Source organism: Chiloscyllium plagiosum, chromosome 29 (assembly GCF_004010195.1).
Source record: "Chiloscyllium plagiosum isolate BGI_BamShark_2017 chromosome 29, ASM401019v2, whole genome shotgun sequence".
Taxonomy (NCBI): Eukaryota; Metazoa; Chordata; class Chondrichthyes; order Orectolobiformes; family Hemiscylliidae; genus Chiloscyllium; species Chiloscyllium plagiosum.
Window position 1 is genome coordinate 37,817,630 of NC_057738.1, and position 17,237 is coordinate 37,834,866.

Here is a 17,237-nt window from a genome sequence, read left to right on the forward strand (position 1 = left end):
GTTCTATGTTCTATGTTCTATGTTCTATTCATATACCCATCCAGATGCCATTTAAATGTTGCAATTGCACCAGCCTCCACCACTTCCTCTGGCAACTCATTCCATACACGTACCACCCTCTGCATGAAAACGTTGCCTGTTAGGTCCCTTTTATATCTTTCCCAAAACCTATGTCCTCTAGTTCTGGACTTCCCCACCCCAGGGAAAACACTTTATTTGAGAGTTAGGGTATTTGTACTTGACAAGTGCTAGTTTGTCAACTATGACCACACCATGAAATGCGTGCATTATTCTCTCCTTCCCCTCTTTTCAAACCTCTACGTGTCATTAGTAATCCTACATGTTGCCCCACTGCATACAAAATCTTAAAAAAGAACAATCCATTTTCTTGATGTTCCTGTTTATGTATGCATAGGTGAAGGCCATTATTCCTCAGCATATATCTCATTCCTGGCTTTCACCTTTGATGGCTGCACGGCCTAAAGGATAAGAAATCTGTCTTTGGTATGAATATTGATGCTTTCTGAAATTTGTTTAAGTTTGGTTGTGATCATTTTGGCAAGTCTCAGTGAGTGGCACTTTCACCTCTGATTAGAAAGCCATTGTTTCAGTTCCCGTTACAGTAACTTGAACACAAAATCTAGATCCTCTCCATCATTGTGAAGTTTCTTCCTTTAGGGGCCAGTTAGCTCAGTTGTTTAGTATATAGTGTGTGGTTCAGAATGACTGTATCTGCAGGGTTTTGGTTTGGCTGAGCTGAACTTGAGACCTACCTCTTTTCCTGTCCCATGTTTGGTACAGAGTGGTGCCTCTTAAGTAACATAACTCTCTGTGTTAAAGACAATTGGTTATGTATAACCAACATGGATTATAATTATTAATGTACCTCCTTTAAAGATAGTTGGATTATAGCAATTTATAAAGACTGAGTGATAAAAGGGAGACTCTGAAACACTGGCTGAGTTTAGATTTTTGAAGCTGCAATCTGCAACTAAACCAATTTTATACTTCACTATTTGGGACAGGATCCATTTCACATGCTTGACTAGTTCCTTTCAAACTTCCATGTTTTGAGAGGTTGCAAACATTGTCAATTGTAATATCACAGGTTTATATCTGATATATTTCCATGATTTGACGAATTGATTGGGCACGAATCAAGTGGCTCGTTCCTCAGGTGTTTTCGAGGGAGGGCCTCGAAGTTAAATATCTACATGAAACACTGAAAATACTGACTAGGTGTCACAGCAGCTGTGGAAAGAGAAAAACGACTCAGTTTCAGGTCCCTAACTTTTTTATCAGAACCTGAAGTGTTAACTCTTTCCTCCTCCGTAATTGCTGCCTGACTGAACATTTCCAGCTGTTTTTGTTTTTATTTTGGATTTCCAGTCAAACTTTTAAAAGTACTAATTACCTACTATTACTCTTTATTAATTCTAATTCACCATACAATTATAAGTTGCAAGCTTAGGTAGGAAAATAATATTTTATTGAATGGTAAAGCCTGAGACATGGTGACTTTTCTAGGGTGTTTTTTCTCACCAGTTATCTTTATTTTGTCTTTCAGAAGTCAAAGCCAAAATGTTACGTCCTTTCCATGTTCCCGTACCCTTCTGGGAAGCTTCACATGGGACATGTGCGAGTGTACACCATAAGTGACACAATGGCCCATTTCCAACGAATGCGTGGATTTCAGGTGATGCCAGCTCTTTCTTAATTGAAGATCTCACTACAGTGTATTGCACTGTGATTTTCATTTTGTCCTCATGCTGTTTCTTCTGTCCAGGAGGGGATAGTGAAACTTGGAAGCTGGTGGAATTTAAATTCAGTTAGTAAAAGTTGGGATTGAAAGCGAACCATCAGTGATAGTGACCCCGGAGCTATCATCGGTTGCCCTGATAACTTGGACAAAGTGAGGACTGCAGATGCTGGAGATCAGAGCTGAAAATGTGTTGCTGGAAAAGCGCAGCAGGTCAGGCAGCATCCAAGGAGCAGGAGAATCGACGTTTCGGGCATGAGCCCTTCTTCAGGAAAGGCTCTTCAGGCTCATTCCTGAAGAAGGGCTAATGCCCGAAATGTCGATTCTCCTGCCCTGATAACTTCCCTGGGTTCATTAATGTCCCTCAGGTCATCCTTTCCTGGTCTGGCCCACAGACCCACAACAATGTGGTTGACTCTTATTGCTCTCTGAAGTGGCTTTAGCAAGTCATTCAGTTCAGGGGGAGTGGCGTTTTTGATAAAGGTTAACATTATAGCTGTTTTCAGGAGGATATTCCTGGAAGTACATCCAGGGAAGTTATTTGGGTGGAACTGAGAAATTAGAAAGGGATGATCATCTTATTGGGATTGTATTATAGACCTCCTAATAGTCAAAGGGACATTGAGAAATGAATTTGTAAGGAGATTTCAGTTATCTGTAAGAATAATAGGATGGTTATGGTAGGGGATTTTAACTTTCCAAACATAAACTGGGACTGCCGTAGTGTCAAGGGTTTAGATGGAGAGAAATTTGTTAAGTATGTGCAAGAAAATTTTCTGATTGTGGATGTACCTACAAGAGAAGGTGCAAAACTTGACCTACTCTTGGGAAATAAGGCAGGGCAGGTGACTGAGGTGTTAGCGAGGGAGCACTTTGGGGCCAGCGACCATAATTCTATTAGTTTCAAAATAGTGATGGAAAAGGATAGACCAGATCTAAAAGTTGAAGTTCTTAATTGGAGGAAGACGAATTTTGACGGTATTAGGCAAGAACTTTCAAAAGCTGATTGGGGGTACATGTTTGCAGGTAAAGGGATGGCTGGAAAATGGGAAGCCTTCAGGAATGAGATAACGGAAGTCCAGAGACAGTATATTTCTGTTAGGGTGAAAGGAAAGGCTGGTAGATATAGGAAATGCTGGGATGGCTAGAGAAGTTGAGCATTTGATTAAGAAAAAGGAGGAAGCGTATATCAGGTATAGACAGGATAGATCGAGTGAATCCTTAGAAGAGTATAAAGGCAGTAGGAGTATATTCAAGAGAGAAATCAGGAGGGCAAAAAGAGATAACATTGGAAATAGAGTTAAGGAGAATCCAAAGGGTTTTTACAAATACAATAAGGACAAAAGGGTAACTAGGGAGCGAATGGGGTCCCTCAAAGATCAGCAAGGCAGTCTTTGTATGGAGCCACAGGAGATGGGGGAAATACTAAATAAGTATTTTGCATCAGTGTTTCCTGTGGAGAAGGACATGGAAGATGTAGAATGTATGGAAATAGATGGTGACCTCTTGAAAAATGTCCATATTACAGAGGAGGAAGAGCTGGATGTCTTAAAATGCATAAAGGTGGATAAATCCCCAGCACCTGATCAGGTGTACCCTAGAACTCTGTGGGAAGCCAGAGAAGTAATTGCTGGGCCCCTTGCTGAGATATTTGTATCATCGATAGTCACAGGTGAGGTGCCAGAAGACTGGAGGTTGGCTAACGTGGTACCATTACTTAAGAAAAGTGGTAAGGACAAGCCAGGGAACTATAGACCAGTGAGCCTGACGTTGGTGGTGGGCAAGTTGTTGGAAGGAATCCTGCTGGACAGGATGTACATGTATTTGGAAAGGCAAGGACTGATTAGGGATAGTCAACATGGCTTTGTGTGTGGGAAATCATGTCTCACAAACTTGATCGAGTGTTTTGAAAAAACCCAGAAGATTGATGAAGGCAGAGCGGTGGATATGATCTGTAGGGACTTCAGTAAGGCGTTCGACAAGGTTCCCCATGAGAGACTGGTGAGCAAGGTTAGATCTCATGGAATATAGGGAGAACTAGCCATTTGGATACAGAACTGGCTCAAAGGTTGAAGACAGGGTGGAGGACTGTTTTTCAGACTGGAGACCTATGAGCACTGGAGTGCCATAAGGATTGGTGCTGGGTCCACTGCTTTTCGTCGTTTATATAAATGATTTGATTTTGAACATAGGAGGTATAGTTAGTAAGTTTGCAGACACCAAAATTGGAGGTGCAGTGGACAGCGAAGAAGGTTACCTCAGGTTACAACAGGATCTAGATCAGATGGACCAGTGGGCTGAGGAGTGGCAGATGAAGTCTAATTTAGATAAATGCGAGGTGCTGCATTTTGGAAAAGCAAATCTTAGCAGGACCTATGCGCTTCATGGCAGGGTCCTAGAGAGTGTTGCTGAACAGAGACCTTGGAGTGCAGGTTCATAGCTCCTTGAAAGTGGAGTCGCAGGGAGATAGGATAGTGAAGAAGGTGTTTGGTATGCTTTCCTTTATTGGTCAGAGTATTGAGTACAGGAGTTGGGAGGTCATATTGCGGCTGTGCAGGACATTGGTTAGGCCTGTGCAATTCTGGTCTCCTTCCTATTGGAAGAATGTTGTGAAAGTTGAAAGGGTTCAGAAAAGATTTACAAGGATGTTGCCAGGGTTGGAGGAATTGAGTTATAGGGAAATGCTGAACAGGCCGGGGCTGTTTTCCCTGGAGCGTCAAAGGCTGAGGGGTGAACTCATGGAGGTTTATAAAATCATGAGGGGCATGGATAGAGTAAATAGGCAAAGTCTTTTTCCTGCGGGGGGGGGGGGGGGAAAGGCCAGAACTTGAGGGTGTAAGTTTAGGGTGAGAGGGCAAGGGGTCCTAGGGGCAACGTTTTCACACAGAGGGTGGTGCACGTATGGAATGAGCTGCCAGGGGAAGTGGTGGAGGCTGGTACAATTGCAACATTTAAAAGGCACCTGGATGGGTATATGAATAAGGAGGGTTTAGAGAGATATGGGCCAAGTGCTGGCAAGTGGGAGTAGATTAGGTTGGGATATCTGGTTGGCATGGACGAGTTGGACCAAAGGGTCTGTTTCTATGCTGTACATCTGACTTTATGACAGGCCATTGGAGATGGACAACTGGGGCGGCACAGTGGTTCAGTGGTTAGCACTGCTGTCTCACAGCGCTGGGGACCCGGGTTCAATTCCAGCCTCGGGTGACTGTCTATATGGAGTTTGCATGTTCTTCCCGTGTCTGCGTGGGTTTTCTCCCAGGCTATACAGATGGGTTAGCTGGGGAAATGCAGGGGTGCAGGGATAGGGTAGGGCGATGGGTGAGATACTTTTCAGAGGATTGGTTTGGACTTGATAAGTAGGGATTCCATGATTCTATGGTTCTAACTGATGCTGGCCTTGTCAGTGATACCCATATGCCAGGAAGGCACGCGCTTATACAAATTAGGAACAAGAGATTAGGTCACTCAGCTCCTTGAGGCTGCTCTGCTCTTCAATAAGATCATGGCTTATCTGATTACTCTGTATTCAGGTATGCCGTTGATAATCTTTCACTCTCTGGCTTGTGAAGAATCCTCTGTCTTAAAAATATTTAAAGAACTCTGAGTCTTCCACCTTTTGAGGAAGGGAGTTCCAAAACCCCTCAATCCACTGTGAGAGAAAACATCTCTCCTTTATCTCCATCTTACATGGGATACGCCTTCTTATTAAAAAGAGGCCCCTAGTGCTGGAAGTGGATGGGGAGACTTGTTTGGCACCAGAGGTAAAGTTCAAGGCTTTCCTCGGGTGGAAATCAATGATTGTGAGGGAAAGCCGTGAAGTTACTAACTTCTGCATGAATACAGCATTCATGGAGAGAGGTGTAAAAAGACCTCGCCTCTGGTCTCTGCTCTTCGGACATGCGAGGCATTATATTTTAATGGGAGCTGTGTCGCCTTTAACAGATTTTTACCAGCTAGCACTCCTTTAATTTGTAGCTTTAGTATTGAGGTGAAAATGTACACTAGAGGATTAAATGTTGCAACTTCATTGTAAGCTTTGGTCAGTGCTAAATATTGATCTCTCTTTGTGGTGCTTCCCCACTGGCATTCCAGGCCAGCACCAGATGTTGATCACCAGGATTTCTATACAGTAATTCCTGGAACTGAAGTCAGCAGAGCAACTTCCCACTGTGAGGCTGAGACTGGAGATGGGGAATCTACACAGTGCTTAAAACAGTGGATACAATTAGACATTTCTCCATCCATAGGAGCTGCTTTATTTTAAAATACACTTTTACTATGGAAAATGTTTCAGGTTTAAAGCACTTTTCCCCTTGTCTCTTGCAGTCGCTGCTGCTTTTAACAAGGAAAGTTTTACTTGGGTGTTACATTCTTGGTATCAGCTTTTACTCTAACCCCTCTTCTCTAAGTTAGGTGGTGGGTTAATATTCAATTAAATTAGTGATTAATGCAGCCATTTAAATCAAACTGGTATTCATGTGAATGGATTTTTTAGAAAGGCAGGGAGATGGGATTAGTGTCAGCAGTGCTAGTTCAAAAGCTAATTATATATTACAAACTCATGGGCTAAAATGAAATCATAAGCACCCAATCAGTCAACTAGAGCTTCTGTAAAATTATTCCCAAGCACAATTTTTCTGACCAAATATCTCTCATTGAATCTCTTCTCTACATTGATTATGTTGGAAAATACAAGCTAAATGCCACAGTTGTGACCACCATTTCTTTCTGTTTCAATTTCATACCCTGACTGGAAGAGAAAGCAATTGTACAGTTCCATATCAAAAGTTAAAATATTGCAGATGCTGGAGATTGGGAATAAAGACAGAAAGTGCTGGAGAAGATCTGTGATGAGCAAGGCAGAGTTAACCTGTCTAGTCCGACATGATGTTTCTTTGGATTCCCAAGTCATATTGGACTCTGTTAATTTTGTTTCTGTCTCCACATAAAATTAGTATGCGTCATATAAATGTCACTTTCTTTTGAGAAAGAAGTTCCATCTTTTTAAATTATAGAAAGTTTTTTTTTGCTTTTTGCCATGTTTGGTGGCTGTGTATATTTTGTTTTTATTCATTTGTGAAATGTAGCTTTGTAGGTTAGGCCAGAATTTGTTGCCTATCCCGAATTACCTTTAAGTACGTCATGGGAACTGCTTCATTGCACTGCTGCAGTCCATATGATGTCTGTGCACACATTGTTGTTATGGTTCCAGGATTTTTACCTAGCAACAGTGAGGGAATGTCAGTATATGTTATACAAGAACTATCTTACATGATGAGATCGGTTGGATTGGGCCTATATTCGTTAAAGTTTACAAGAACAAGATGGAATCTGATTGAAAGCTATGACATTTTAACATGGCTGGACAGACTAGGTGTAGGGAGAATGTTTTCCCTGGTTGGAGGAGTCTAGAAAAAGGAACCACAATACAGGGTAGACCATTTAGGACTGAGATGAGGAAACATTTCTTCACTCAAAGAATAGTGAATCTGTGGAATCCTCCACCACAGAAAGTTGTAGTGGCCAGATCATTACCTATGTTCAGGAAAGAGATAGATAAATGTTTAGATTTTAAAGGCATCAAAAGATGTGGGGAGAAAGTGGGAATATAATATTGAGACAGAAGATCAGCCATCTTCATATTGAATGGTGGGGAAGGCTCAAAGGGGCTAAATAGCCTACTCCTCCTAGTTTCAATATTTAAATCTTTCTGATACTTGGAAGACTTCAATTGGATAGTCCTCAAAGTCTAAACTTTTTCCACCCCTCTCGGCCCCTTGGTGGCAGAGGATTTGTTAACTATAGTTGTTCTTCTCAAGCCTTCTGTCTCCCAACAGGTTAGAGGAGTAAAACTGAGCATGATATTCTGGGTATGGTTTAATGAAGACCTTTGCATGGGAGGAGGTATTTATCATGTTAAGGCTCAACATTACTGGCAGTATCTCAAAACCAGCAACCTCCGGGCCGCGGCTGTGCTCAATTTTGGATCTTTAGGTTGGAGATTTCAGTTTGATGGATTAGGCCAAGTTGGCTGAAATCAAGGCTCACTCTGACCAAGGGAAGAGATAGGTGTACAAAGCTGACAGCTAGTCCACTTTCCATCCAGTCAATGCACCACCTTATCTAATAAATTGTCCAGTTATCTTATCTCCTCTAACAATTAAAATTCTTGAACGACAGCTTAAACAAAGAGTTCAGTTTTCAGACATTACGGTTTTCAGATAGCTGGATTTGAAACATTGATACTGAGACAAGGTGCCCCGTGCAAAGTTGCTATGATGAAGATCTCTGACCCCAGTGAGCTATTACATAGTCCATGCTGTTGGGATCAAAAGCCTAAGCTCTGTTAAGATCGCTAATTCTGACCAGATCTATGGCTGGCTGATTGATGGGATCAATCTGTGTTGAATCATATGTGATTTAATGTCATCTTCAGTGTGGACTAATGCAATGCAGCCATTTAAAATCTCTGCCATATCCTGAGCCTCGGCCTAAAATAATACAAGGAAAAAATAGCTTAAAAATAAAAAAAATTGAGTCAAAGATTATACATATTGATTATACAATTACCTTCAGTTTTGAGAAATAATGTCGACAGTAATAAAATAATTGATAAAAGCGAGAAGTCAAATAAGTTTCAAAACAGCATTAATAAATAGGGGCAGGATATTGATTCTTTGCCCCAAAGGTGGAGAACTAGGAAGGGCAGAGGAATCTGGGTGTCCCGTTAGATGAATCATAGAAGGTTGACATGCAGGTTCAAAGCGATTCTGCAGGGGCTTGACTGGATGCATATTGAGAAGACTCTCATCTATGGGAGAGTCAAGGAGCAGGCAGCATAATCTCAGAGGAAGCAGTCATCCATTTAAGACTGAGATTTTCCGAGTGTGAATTTGGTTTATTTCTGTTCCTTCACCTTCAGTCTTATAGCATCTGATTGGAAAGACAAGTGAAATGCTGTTGTTTATGACAAGGAGAATGAAATATAAAAGTAGGACAATTTTACAACAGCTGTACAGGACCTTGGTAAAACCACATCTGGCATACTGTGTACAGTATTTGTAAAGGATTTAATTGCCTTAGAAGCAGATCAGAGAAGGTTTGTTCAGCTCGCTTCTATGATGAAAGGCTTATCTCGAGAAGGAAGGTTGAACAGATGGAGGCACTGGCTGAACTTGAAAACAATAATGTTCATGTGTTGAATAGATTATATGTTGTAAATGGGTAGCATTTCGAAGAAGGTCATAAAATTCTGTTGAGCTTTCTTATTTCCAATTCCACTTAAAGTTTTATTTGTCTTTTCTTTTAAAAAAAGTCCACAGAACCGACAGGAACATGTTGACTACCAAGTATTCTAAAATCTGATAGGACTTGTGTAGCTTATGAAGTCATCATTGTAAAGAATATCTTTGCAGTGAAATTCTAAAGTGTGTGTAAGTAAGTGAGCTGCACGTGTTTTTTTTTGCTGTCTTACATGGAGCAAAGGTATGTAACTGTACCTCTTGTTTCAGCTTCACTGGACAACACTGGGCTAACACTGAACCAGTTAGAAATCACTTGCTTCATTAAGGAGTATTGTAACTACGGTTCTCTCTAAATCACAGGTTCTGCACCCAATGGGGTGGGATGCATTTGGTTTGCCTGCAGAAAATGCTGCAATTGAGCGAGGCCTGGATCCTGAAGAGTGGACGAGAAGGTAAAGTGAGCTAAGTTGTTCAATATCTTCATTAAAGTGTATAAGGCTAATTTTAGCATCATTATCACTTAAAATACAGCAGGTGACGGCAGCCAGTATTTTATATCATTTGTCTGGTGATCATAATATGACAGAAATTATCCCTTCCCAAAGCAAAGTTTCACAAAGCAACTTTTTAAAATCAAACCTGAAATTGTGTTCTTTAAACTTTCTGCAAAATGTGGTGAATGCAGGCACAGTTACAATGTTTAAAAGACATTTAGATAAGTACATGAATAGGAAAGATTTGGAGGGATATGAGGAAAGGCTTATGCCCAAAACATTGACTCTCCTGCTCGTCGGATGCTGCCTGACTTGCTGTGCTTTTCCTGCACCACACTCTGACTCTCCAGCATCTGCAGTCCTCACTCCCTCCTTGGAGGTATATGGGCCAAGAGCAGGCAGCTTGGTCTAGTTTAATTTGGGATTATGTTCAGCATGGACTGGTTGAGCTGAAGGGTATGTTTCTGTTCTGTATGACTCGATGATGGAGGTATCAAGGAATTTGAAACATATTACTCATTACAATGTGACTAGCAATGACTGTCCAGAACTTTGATTCTCTCTTTGAAATGTTGAACCATATTATTACAATGTTCTGAATTTTGCTTATGGTGAGTGCTGTTACGACACAGGGTAAACCTCCTACTTAATTAAAACCAGCAACACAGAAAAGATTTATCCTGTGCAGTAATCTGTGAAAATTTGAGAGGCCATGAACTATTTAAAGTAAAAATTAACAACTTTATTTCTTAATGTAGAACAGAGAATAATTAACTAACAATTATTTACAACTCCTTCCTCTAACCTATCTTTTACCTTCCCCTTCTACAATACTAGTCCAATAAAATCCCCCGATTGATTTACCAAAACTTCAAGTTTTCAAAACCAGCCGGATGCTGAATCTTCTCTTCCTTGGTCTTTTTTCTTCTTTTTATGAGTTTCTGTTTCACAGGTTACTGATTGATAAAGGTACTTTTAAGAGAGCTATTCTCCAGGCAGTCTGAAGATGCTGGTGGCTTGACAGTTCTCCTTCCAACTGTTCAATTTTCCCCGGTCTTGTACCCCCCCCCACCCAAAGCAAAGAATTGTGTCATTGGTTTTTAAGATTGTCAATATACTAAATTCAAACTTGATTGGAGTTTGGTATTTTTAGGGATATAATTTAAACTGATTGGCCTAATTCAAATCTGTTTTGTTGTCTCCAAGCAATCAGCTAACCGAGTTGTTCGACTAAATGTTACATTATATTTTGTTCAGAACGCTTGGTGCTGTGTCAGGTAGTTCTGCTAGCTTTTAACTCTTACAGGTACACCACGCCTTTGTAACAGTGCTGATCTGATCACTATAGCTTGATCTCTGAGAGTTTATCATTATTTTGGGTGGCATTTCTTTCATATACTTTGCCTTATTTTGTAATAATTTTCCTTCCTATCTTGATGCATGCTGCTGTTGTTGTGCTATTGCTTTTCATTTTACAGAAACATTTGAATTGAAAACATAAGATGCTGTGAGGTGGCAGCTAATTAAATTGGTTAGTGAGTGCCTGCCACTTCAAGCTATGCTGAAACTCATGGGGTAGACTATTTTTATAATGAGCCATCCTCCCCTGGTCTGGTCTACATGTGACTCCAGACACACAACAATCTGCTTGCCTCTTAACTGTCCTTTGAAATGGCTGAGCAAACCATTCTGCTCAAGGGCAATTATGGATGGACGACAAATGCTGACCTTGCCATTAGTGCCCACATCTCATGTAAGAAAGGGCAGTCACCTGCCCCTGGGTTAATATCCAGTCCCAGGCGCCTGAAATGGAAACTATTTCATTACCCAAGAGCAGCATCCCTCGCCGAGATGAACAGAAAATTCATCCTCTACCAACAATTTGCCATTCAGTCACCATTGCAGGATTCTATCTCTGAGCACTCGCCCATTGAAGATAAGGAAGGCCGGCTGTCGCTTGGCAGCAGTTTTTACCAGCACTCACTGCTGTGTTGGTAGCTGTGTGCCGTCAATTCAATCGAGAAGTTTTACACCACTGAGCCATTTCAGATAAATTACAGTATTACTGGCAGTGCTTTGAAAGTTGATTTGTGTTCCAAAGAGTGCAACACACCCATGTCGATGCACCCTTTCAGTGGAGACTTGTTTGAAAGTGAGTTATTGAAAAAAATAGAGTACCCTCTCTTCCTGTTGCTCATTCCTAATCAATGTACACATGGAAACCCTTTTATGGTATGTTGCTTGTTTTGAAACAGGATTGTGTGTGCAATGTGAAAGACTATTCTTGTTAACTCCACTTTTGCAGGAACTGATGTAAAAGGTGTGACATTCTCTCACACGTTTGAGACATATTGAATTGCTTTAATGCTTCAAACATCAGAGACATAAACATCCTGATTTCAGAATGCAGAATCAGGGCATATCATTCATCTAAACATTTCATGTATATTGTCACTATATCACAATGCAGCAAGCCTGCATAATGACCTCAGCCTGGAATAACAGCTTGGAGACAACAAAATACGCTCAATGTTTCTCCATCTCTTTAGCTCATTTCATTATTTTAAAAGCAAGTGACCCAATGAACTAGTTGCAGATGATCTGAGATTATAGGTGAATATATTCACGTGTTCTATCAGCCCTTCAGCAAAAGAAGTATCAACTTGATTTTAACCCACGCTCTGTCAGAATTGGTCTTTATTCATTGCTGTTTCCATTAAACACCTCAGAGTATCGAGATCCTTGGGTAGGGTGAAATCTTTTTCAAGACTCTTATCATATTAATACACGTAGCAGATTATATCAATGTATATCCATTCGATTCCATATGTAGTTGCTGTAAAGGTTTGGGGGATAAAACAGTTCTGTTCTGTCAACACTAGGGACTAGCGTCTACTGATTCATTGGAAATTAATTTTTTCATGCTTTGCAGAGGAGGAATTGAGGCAAACACTAGTCCTTTGCAGGATGTTTAGTGAATGTTTTGTTTTTATTCATTCACGGGATGAAGGTGTCTCTGGCTAGACCAGAATTTATTGTCTATGGATGTAGGTTTGCTCGCTGAGCTGGAAGGTTCGTTTTCAGATGTTTCGTCACCATACTAGTAACATCATCAGTGAGCTTCATTCACAGGCTCACTGATGATGTTACCTAGTATGGCGATGAAACGTCTGAAAAACTAACCTTCCAGCTCAGCGAGCAAACCTACATCCAGGACCACAACCTGAGCTACAAATCTTCTCGAAACTTGCTTTTTATTGTCCATCCCTAATTTCCCACAGGGCAGTTAAGACTCAACCACATTGCTGTGGGCCTGGACTCACATGTAGGCCAGACCAGGTAAGGATGACAGATTCCTTCCCTAAAGGATATTAGTGAACCAGCTGGGTTTTTCCGACAATGGATTCATGGTCATCATTAGATTCTTAATTCTAGATATTTATTGAATTCAAATTCCACCATCTGCCATGCTGGGATTCGAGCCCAATTCCCCAGAACATTACCTAGGTTTATGGATTAACAATCTAGCCATAATACCACTAGGTCATTGCCTCCACATTGACAAAAGGCTTGGTTAAAATTTAAGAGGTGGCCTTGTCTGAGACTGGAGAAAGAGCTAGAAGTTTCCGAATAGGACCTGACAATGTACCACTCAAGTTGCATTGGACACCTGAGCGCTGGGAACTGACATGAGGCTGGTAAATGCGACAGGAGCAGGAAAGGCTGAGGCCATGGAGCAGACTGTAGATGATTTAATGGTTCAATTCACTGAGGAAAGCCCTGTTGTCATCCTATCAGGCAACTTCCCGGATGCAGAGGTGATGAATTAGCTGGTCCTTTTCCATCTCGCAGATCCACTGTGGTTATGATGTAGCGCTAGTGTATGGAATGGTGTGTGGCATTTAGTAATGAGCAGGCACCAATGTGAAGTGGCTACGTTTATGGAGGGTACAGACCAACAAAGTTAACAGGTAGGGTGTTGGAGAAGCCATTCAAATTTGAGCAGAAATAGACCCTTCTAATCTGCTCTACCATTCAGTAAGATCACGGCTGATCTGATTGTGGCCTGCAGTTCACTTTGCTCCCTACACAAGCTACCCTTTGACTCTTTGGAGGAAAGACCATGGAGTAGGGATGATGTGAGAACAGAGGCATCCATGGTAAATAGTCTTAATGTCAATTACGGGATCTGGAGTCCAACTCTGGATTAAGAAGAGAGTTGCACATAGTCTGAACAAAGGGTTAAAAGCAAATACTGCAGGTACTAGAGATCTGAAATTTTAAAAAAGAGTGAAGTGTTGGAGAAACTCAGCAGGTCTGGCAGCAGTTGCAGAGAGAGAGAGAAACAGTTAATCTTTTGGGTTCAGGGTGACTTTTCTTCAGAACTCTTTGGATTCTTTCCCCCAGGTTCTGAAGCACGGTCAGACTGGACTTGAAATATTAACTCTGGTTCTCTCTCCACAGTTGCTGCCAGACCTGCTGAGTTTTTCCATCACTTTCTGTTTTCTACAAAAGGGGGTGACAATAATGACAAGGCGACAGGGTGGTAGGAATGAAACAGATGGCTTTGGCTAAAGGCACACTCGGAGGAAGTTGTGGCTTGCACTTGTGTTAACATCAAGCGCTTGGTCTGAAGGAAGTCTTGTGGTGCAGTGGTATCATCCCTGCCTGTGAGCCCCACTCAGTAACTTGACTGGTCAGAGCAATGGTCACAAGGGATAACCTTCAAACTGTGGCCAGGGGAGGAAAAACCCTTGATTACTCAGTTTAATGTGGAGTGGCACACCTAAAGCTATAGCCTCTTACAACAGGATATTGACTTGTTCTGGAAAAATTAGCAAAGGAAACAGACATAATTGTGTGCTTTGCCTCCCAGGTCAATCAATGCAGAAAGCTTCTCAGGTTGAGGTAGAGGAAAATGACTGAACCTTATCTGCAGACGACACATACAAACGAGACAAGACTGTTGAAGCTTATTGGTATCCATTAATCAAAGCACTGATCAGCACTGTTGTGCAGAAGGCTATTAGTGACTCTTATTGTAACACGCTATTCAGCAGCTGAGAAATCTAAACACAGGCATGGTATAAATAATTAGTGGGTTATCTATTGGGTAATTGACTTAAAGTTTAATGAGTGCAATAATAAGGTGGTAGCTGAGAGAACTATCTACAAAAAGCAAATTAACAAGGACATGTCAGTCAATGCTCACAAGCTGATTTGACTCTATTTTTCTTAGCAGTAGTATAACCAATTTATTTTTTGCAATTGCGTATGTCTAAATGGCTCGAGCAAGCAGTGTATTTCTGAATCACTCATCAGGTTTTCACCGACACGATTCAGTCGATTCAGGCAATATAAAGAGAAAAGGCCAAAATACTCAGGTCAAGCATCATCTGTGGGGAGAGAAACAGAGTTAATGTTTCAGGCCTACTCCATCAGGACTGAAGGGGCAATTTAGTGGGCAATTGAGCTCTACATTTTAGGAATTTTGGTTCAACCAGATCAAGCCGTTTTGCTGCATTGTTTGACTCCTCTGTGCCCCTCACTTGCAGCACCAATATGTTCAGCGTAGCTTTTTTTTGGGGGGGGGTTTGATGCCACGCTTTAGGATTGTGCAGGTTGAGTAATCCTTGATGCGATAACACTGAGTTTGAACTTGGATGTGTAAATTTAAACATCTAATTCAACATAAAATTGTGAACAGACAGTAAAATAGAGAGCATAAAGGGTGGGATTCATTCACTTGCATTCAAATTGGCAAGATCTCTCTCGTTCTGGCATGTTTAATGCTGTAAGCTGACAGTGTTGTGTGGATTTTGATGCTGAATTTCTTGAATTACGATATGGCAAAACTTGAAGAGCAAGAAGGAAGTTAGCTTCTGGATTTCCATGCTTTGCTCTGTGTGTGCAATCACCAGAAGTTGCTATCTTTCTTACTCTATTAAGAGTGAGTAATGAAAGCTTTGCCACTTATTCTAGTATAGAAACTGGACCATTAATGTCTTTTTTGCAAGTTTTGTCATCCATCAGTCTCTGGTGGAGTTGCTCACTAACGTTCAGAAGCCTGTTTTGTTAATGATCTCACCAGGGAGAGGGACAGAATTGCAGTCAGTAGCAGTGATCTTCAGACTTGTTCGCAAAATGGGTTCCTATTCCCAAATGTCTCATCCCTCTGCTATTCAGTTAATGTTCAATGTTGATAAGAGCTGTTCAGCACAGTTTATTTTATTTGTTCTCTGTAAAAAGGAGAAATCGTGAGTTATGCTCAGAGATACAGACATGTCTGATGAGTGCAGCTTCACAATTTGTGTTTATTTTTGATTTTACAGAGGAAATGGGCATGTTGATTTGTATAATAGCAGGTAGTTCAGAATCCAACTCCAACTAATAAGGTATGCACTGTTTCAACAAATAATATTTTAACATATATTCTTAAAATATAATCAATAATAAAACTCAATTGTGCAGCTTGTATTATCTAGCAGCCTGTTGGAATATTGAATGCACCCAGATCCTGATTTGCTTGGTTCCCTCCCTGAAGGCAGGTCTGAAACACAGCACCAGCACCTCCACCATAGGAAGGGTAAAGAGGCAGCTCCTGAATCCCACTCCCCAACCAGATAGAGGAATTGAACCCATGTTGTAGGCGCCGACCTGATCCACACCAACTGTTCAGCCAACTGGCACCCTAAGGAAACACAGAAATAACAACAGAAATTGCTGAAAAGAGTCAGCAGGTCTGGCAGATCTGTGGACAGAAAGCAGAGTTAACATTACGGGTCCAGTGACCCTTCTTCAGAACATAGAAAATGGGAGAAGGAGTAGGCCCTTTAGCCTGCTTCACCATTCAATATGATCATCCAACGTAGTACCCCGTTCCCACTTTCTGTCCTTTGATCCCTTTTAGCCCTCCGGACTATATCCAGCTCTTTCTTGAAAACATTCAGTGTTTTGTTTTCAATCATTTTCTGTCGCAGAGAATCCCACAAGCCCCCACTCTCACGAGTGAAAAAAAGTTTTCCGCATCTTGGTCATAAGAGGCCTACCCTGTATCTTTAAACTGTGACTCCTGGCTCTTGGCTGCCCGGTCTTCGAGAACATCCTTCCTGTGGTTATTCTGCTTAATCATGTTAGAATTTTATAGATGTATATGAGACCCCCACCCATTATTCTAAACTTCAGTGACTAAAGTCTTAGCCAATTTGGTCTCTCTTCAGACACTAGCCCTGCCATCCCAGGCGAATGAGTTAGAACATAGAACAGTACAGCACAGAACAGGCCCTTCAGCCCACGATGTTGTGCCGACCACTGATCCTCATGTATGCACCCTCAAATTTCTGTGACCATATGCATGTCCAGTAGTCTCTTAAATGTCCCCAGTGACCTTGCTTCCACAGCTGCTGTTGGCAATGCATTCCATGCTCTCTCAACTCTGTGTAAAGAACCCGCCTCTGACATCCCCTCTATACTTTCCTCCAAACGGCTTAAAACTATGACCCCTCATGTTAGTCATTTCTGCCCTGGGAAATAGTCTCTGGTTATCGACTCTATCTATGCCTCTTATTATCTTGTATACCTCAATAGGCCCCCTCTCCTCCTCCTTTTCTCCAATGAGAAAAGTCTGAGCTCAGTCAACCTCTCTTCACAAGATAAGCCCTCCAGTCCAGGCAGCATCCTGGTAAACCTCCTCTGAACCCTCTCCAAAGCATCCACATCTTTCCTATAATAGGGTGA

General features: G+C 41.4%; 1 protein-coding gene across 5 annotated transcripts in view; it reads left to right on the forward strand.

The window, feature by feature from the left end:
* lars2 (leucyl-tRNA synthetase 2, mitochondrial) overlaps positions 1-17,237 on the forward strand; it is a 155,120-nt gene that overhangs the window by 43,345 nt on the left and 94,538 nt on the right. For all 5 annotated transcript variants that reach the window (XM_043719581.1, XM_043719578.1, XM_043719582.1 and 2 more), the window contains exons 3-4: positions 1,568-1,696; positions 9,367-9,458. In XM_043719581.1, the coding sequence (XP_043575516.1) occupies positions 1,568-1,696; positions 9,367-9,458 (221 nt within the window). The remainder of the gene's footprint in view (positions 1-1,567; positions 1,697-9,366; positions 9,459-17,237) is intronic.